Raw genomic sequence first — 6,000 nt, 5'->3', positions numbered from 1 at the left:
ACAAGACCTACCAGACACAACCCAGTTTCGCATCGATTATTATGTTTGGCTGAAAAACGACCCAACTTGGCGCATCTACGTGTAATATTAAGGAAAAATATGAGGAAAATGCAAAGAGAGCAGGAACACCTATCTTTGTTATCAAGGATACACAATTGGCACGGTTGATACGTTTCGTTTGATAACGTTGCTCCTGGAACTTTCAAACTATACGGCTTGATCGGCATCGCTGGTACCAAGCTAGTATGATGCATTACAATACCATCGCTGACACCCGGTAACATAATATCGAAAATCATGGAAGTCTGAAAAGGTAAGGCGTTTGAGAGGCCGCAGAATGTCAGTTACGCATTACACGCTAAATTTCTTCCTTTCTCCACCCACTCTGCCCTGTTTACTTACTTTCGTGGTTTGATGATGAACAATAATAAGATTATCTACAACGTTAACGGCAAATTTACCGCTGACGTCGAGCTTTAAGATATGACTTCTTTTGATCGTTGTCATTCTACTTGAAAGTATAGAAACACAATACAGACGTATCGAGCAGTAGGTATCAAATCGGTTTTCAATTAATTAATAATAATTGTCAAAAGCATACTTATGAACGGTATATACGTATACAGAAGCAGTCCCCGTCGAACGATTAGTAATTGGTTGATGACGTAACAAAATAATGCACGGCGTTCCATATACAACTGCTAGTGCTACGTCTCTGTCGTAAACGGCCAGCTTGCCTGGTTTCGTTGTACCAGGTTCCACTAAAAAAATTTTATCATGGATTATCGCTACGACTATCACCACACATCTGCATAGATATACATGTATGTATATGTATATCAACCGATCAATATATGAACCTCTTTAAATGTCTTACCTTCAAATTTCGTCAATTTATGAAGATTTCCAGGTGTTACATGCAATGTTTGCATCTGATTACCTACTGTACCGGACGATAATAATACCAAATAACTCTGAGGACAAAACACAAACCAATTTACTCCTAAGCTTAAACATTTTAAAACTCTGACGTTCCGTTTCTCTGGATTCACCTAAAACAATTAAACGTTTTTTTAACCGCATATACACATATATATACATACAAATTTTTTCATACTTGAAACAACTCGACTCCGTAATCGGTTACGAACAATATTTCGTTTCCGTGTGTCCAAACGAATCCCAATATAGTGGCATTTTTTCCTTTGCACGAATGCGAATATTCAATATTATCTAGCCCAGTCACCGGGGAATAATTAATAAATTCGACCGAAGAGTTGTTATGTTGTACCGCTAGTATATTCATATCGGGAGAAAATTTAATAGAAATCACTGCGCCCTTATCTTCCATTCGAAAATTTATATTCTGATTTGGTCCTTTCACTGATACACCTGTTACACCCCCTGATCGGACTGCGAATACCTGTAAACAGACAAGTTTTACATCGAAATTACCCTATTTACGTAAAACGAATAAACTTTTAACCTGTTGTTTCGATTCATCGAAGAAGACATTTGTCACACAGCTGACTGATTCAAATTTAATTGGATCAGAAGATAATTCCAAGTAATAGTCATCATGACTGGTAGTTTCCATATTAAAATCAATTCCCGTTTTTGACAGATACTCGTACACACTTATCAAATGAATACAGATCAGTTATTTATGCATACAAAGATGACGTTCTGTCACCGCTCGGAACATTGAGAACCACTTTACCATCTTGAAGTTGTACCCTTTTCCTCAATGATATCAACCTTATATATACATGACATTTCGTAAAATACTCTGTAATATTCAATTGATATGTAGAATATACAATATCTAATAATCCTCAAAATTATATTTAGAAATTTCTCTATATATGTCCAATAAGCTCACAAAGAAAATACTCATTCTATTAAATTGGTCATTTTAAATATTCTCTTGTGTTGTGCATACATGCATATGATAATGGACAACTTCAAGAACATCGGTATGCTTGATTAAGCGTGTTTAAACGTTTTGAAAATATCCTTTATAGAAATACAAAACTAACAATAACAATCGCAACTATGACAAATAATGTGTTACGTTGTGATTGCGAGTGTTATGTGATTGTTCAAATAACTGATACTACGTATATTATTTCCAACTAATTATGAAGATGCTTTAAAGAAGTTAAAAAATCCTTTGAAACTGCTTAATACTAAAAATGTAAATAATGAAGGTAAACAAAAGCAAGAGGATCGAGACAATCTTGGATTGTAATAGTAGATTTAGACGTCAACGTAGCTCACTGAAAGTTAATTTAAGCTGTGACTCAAACTTACAAAATTCTAATAATGCTTCGCTCGAACGAATAGATACTGGGTCTGATATCGATAATGGAAATTTTTCTTCTAACATTCCTTTAAAAAACGTAAGCATAATTTTAGAAAAAATAGATAAAGACAATGCTACTTTACATAAAAATTGTGAAACGTTAAAGAACACCATTGTAGCTAAAACTAAGCAAATATTCCTTGAACAAGATGAATTATCTATTAAGACGTGTACAATTCTAAGCACTAAAAATGGAAAAAGCAGTTTAAATCAAAGTATAGGTAGTACAGTAAGAGATGAATGCAAAAATAAGAATATTAGCAACCAGGAGAAGCAAAACAGATTAAAGAAGAGACAATTATTTAAACATGTAAATAATACAAACAATAATGATGATAAGATTAATTCAAAATGTCATACTTCTGAACAGTGGATGTTACAATCAAACAGTAATAATTATAGCAGTAGCAATATGTTAACAAAAAAATATGAAATATCTAATAATTCCAATGAAATAAACAGACATAGAATTAATTGCTCTATAGTTTGTAAGGGTGATTCTCTTTGCACTTCAAAAATTTCTGAAGGTGAAAATGCTTTTACAGTGGTACCAATTGGCTGTTCCACAATGATAGACAACAAAGTATCAGATATTGAAAATGATGTATATTTTCAAAATGCAAATAACTTGCCCCTTAACAATATAAACTGTAAGCTTAGATTAAGTGGTAAAAGCTTAGAAACAGATAGTGTAAATACAGTACAAACTTCCTTAAATGTTAACACATCAGTTGATGTGGAAAATCAGAATAACAAAAGTACAAATAAATATAAATGGGAAAACCATAAGAAGAAAAAATGTGCAAGTTTGGAAAATACACTGAAAGGTATGCATTCGATAGTTTTGCAAACACAAGAAAGTATAAATACTATTTCTACTTCATTACAAATGAATACATCGTTAGATATTTCAAATCAATTGCAAAAAAGTAATATAGTTGATTTCACAATGAAGGACATAAGTTTAATGGGGAATGAAAAGGATATCTTTAATTCATGTAATACTGAGAACAACAATTTTAACGATCAAAAAGTAAAAAACTGTAAAATGCAACAACAAGATCAAATAGTTTTACATAAAGATCATACCAGTGAATGCAGTGGCATTGTAAATAACACGATTATTTTGAACAATTCATGTTGTGAGATGTCACATGTTCAAACACAAACATCTGTGAACGTTGAAAAATCAACAAATACTAGTGAATCAAAAAAGGATCGAAATATGAAACATTTAGTATCATTCTCTGACAAAGGACAATCTAAAAGAAAACTATTACCTCTTGGTGAATGTTCACAGTTAGCATCATTTTCTCCAGTACAAAAAGAGTGTTCACCTTTAGGACACTTAATACTTAGAAAAAAGCACAAGAAAAGAAGGAATAAATGTAATAAAAAATTTAATATCAACAACATAGAACAGAGTGAGGGAAAAGAAAATCAAGATTACAATGAGAAAAAGCAAATAAAAAAACCGAAAAAGGTAATTAGTAAAAAAATTGTTGTTAAAAAAATTGTTGATGAAGACATTTTAAAAAAATTGGAAGAAAACAAAGATAATTTTAGTGAAATAGAAACAGACGTTTGTACTCTGAAAAGAAGTTCAACGAATGATTTTCAGTCTCTGAAAAGGTCATCGCGGAAACAAATACAGAGAATAAATATTGTTGCAACAGGTTTATCTAATGAGTAAGTAACCTTCTTATCCTATATAATATACTATAAAATTATAAATTAGATATTTATAATCAGGTACTTTTTACAATTACCTTATTTTATATATCAATTAAATATTAACTGTTGCGAGGTGTGTTCTTTTTGCAGAGATAAGGATGTGGTTAAAAGCGTCGTTGGAGCTCTCGGTTTAGCAAAGATTGAATCAAATGTTACAAAACGTACGACACATGTTGTAAGTACGGGTGTACGTACAGTAAATCTGCTACATGGTATCATACGAGGCTGTTGGATTGTCAGCCTCGAATGGGTTTTAAAATCTTTAGAAAATGATGCATGGTTAAATCCAGAAAACTATGAAATGGCGCATTTTTCAAAAGCAGTACTGGTAAATGAAATGTACAATTATATCAAGACATACATATGTATTATGTACATGGTTAACTATATATTATGTATATTATATGTAATATAATAAGTAATATATCTTGCAATTTGCAGGAAAATCGGAAAGATAGACAGCTGTTTGGAAAGGCCTATATTTCAGAATTGTTTACTGCTTGTGGATATATAAATGTTCAAAAGAGTACAACACCACCTTGTGATGTACTGAAAGGCCTCATAAAAGCTGCAGGCGGTTGTATTACTGAAAATCCAGAAACAGCAAAAATTCTGATTGGTGTAGGAGGTTTGAAAGAAGCATGGGTTTTAGATTGTATTACATTGGGTGAATTACAACCATGCAATCAGTATCAACGACCTTCGATAGATTGATAAAAGTTATAAAGTATGTATAAAATAATACTTGCCATCAAGAACAAATCATGTCTAAAATATAATACTGCCTATAGGTTCAGAACTAAACTGCGACAATTAAGCGGGCAGTTGTCGTTCTAACAATTGCACGCATGATTATATTTCTTGCAATTTTGTATATATGTACATACATATGTGATATCTATTTAATGTAGATATAATTTAATTATGTCTAGCAAAAATAAACTGTAACTTTTTATTTAAAATTATTAATTTTATATATTACCATAAATTAATCCATATAATTGTACTGAAAAACGAAACAGAATCGCTGTTTTCCCAAGTGCTCAATATGTAGATTAAATTTTGTTTTCTTAAAAATAAGTTAAATATGATTCAAATTGTCCAATTGTAACAATTATTTTCATATTAAAAAATGAAGTTGTACACGATGTTATGCAGGGTGAGTCATGCAGTAATTGGGACGGGTTATATCTCTTTGGTTAGAGATAGAAAAAAGTTCTAAAATAAAAAGTTGAATAATATCAGATTTATTTGCCTACACCTTCACTTTTTTCGTAAGTATAACGATGCACCTAAAAAGAGCATATATATGTTTTCTTAAAATGAAACTGCATATTTTTTTAATACATAGATCGGCTCTTCGAAATATGTTACGTATAAAAGCAGGACAATATGGTGCTAGAAAAATCAATACTTTGTGCGATATTTCAAATTTTTGATACAACATATGCTTTATACAAGAAGGTGTTTGAACATTCCACCGTCACATAGAAAGCATTTACATGCTTACAAAAACTTTAAAAGATTTCACCAAGTATTGATTTTTCTAGTATCATACCTCCATACCTTTGTACACGAAATATTCCGAAGAGTCGATCTACGTAACAAAAAGGTGCATCATTGCACTTACGAAAAAAGTGAAGCCATAGGAAGATCTTTTTATACCATTCGACTTTCTCTTTTCCAACATTTTTGTATCCCTTATTAAATAAGAGATAGAACACGTTCCAATTGCTGCGTGACTCACCCTGTATAAAAATATATACATATATATATTACACAATTTGTATAATATTGTATATATAATTGTATACATATACATTTATTTAACAATTTACTAGGTGTTATAAACATCTTTTCAAAATATTTTTTCAATAAATTGAATCAGAACAAAGCTAACA

At 31.2% G+C, this 6,000-nt stretch overlaps 2 protein-coding genes across 2 annotated transcripts in view; one reads left to right on the top strand and one right to left on the bottom strand.

Annotated features, from left to right (window-relative positions):
• The window catches only part of LOC108573276 (uncharacterized protein C18orf8), a 4,025-nt gene extending 2,261 nt beyond the window's left edge, over nucleotides 1-1,764 (bottom strand). The window contains exons 1-7 of the mRNA XM_017935673.1: nucleotides 1,487-1,764; nucleotides 1,118-1,423; nucleotides 878-1,052; nucleotides 602-761; nucleotides 403-508; nucleotides 152-305; nucleotides 12-75 (exon numbers count right to left, since the gene is read on the bottom strand). Coding sequence (XP_017791162.1) covers nucleotides 12-75; nucleotides 152-305; nucleotides 403-508; nucleotides 602-761; nucleotides 878-1,052; nucleotides 1,118-1,423; nucleotides 1,487-1,597 — 1,076 coding nt within the window. The 5' untranslated portion in view covers nucleotides 1,598-1,764. The remainder of the gene's footprint in view (nucleotides 1-11; nucleotides 76-151; nucleotides 306-402; nucleotides 509-601; nucleotides 762-877; nucleotides 1,053-1,117; nucleotides 1,424-1,486) is intronic.
• Nucleotides 1,765-2,204: 440 nt separating this feature from the next.
• Nucleotides 2,205-4,813, top strand: LOC108573211 (putative uncharacterized protein DDB_G0282133). The gene is made up of 3 exons (XM_017935601.1): nucleotides 2,205-4,054; nucleotides 4,190-4,427; nucleotides 4,541-4,813. Exons 1-3 carry the CDS (start codon nucleotides 2,205-2,207, stop codon nucleotides 4,811-4,813), a joined length of 2,361 nt encoding a protein of 786 aa, XP_017791090.1.
• The last annotated feature ends 1,187 nt before the right edge of the window (nucleotides 4,814-6,000 follow it).

This window comes from Habropoda laboriosa, unplaced genomic scaffold, assembly GCF_001263275.1.
Source record: "Habropoda laboriosa isolate 0110345459 unplaced genomic scaffold, ASM126327v1 scaffold134, whole genome shotgun sequence".
NCBI lineage: Eukaryota > Metazoa > Arthropoda > Insecta > Hymenoptera > Apidae > Habropoda > Habropoda laboriosa.
The sequence above is the reverse complement of the archived record's forward strand: the minus strand, read 5'-3'. Positions and strand labels throughout refer to the sequence as shown.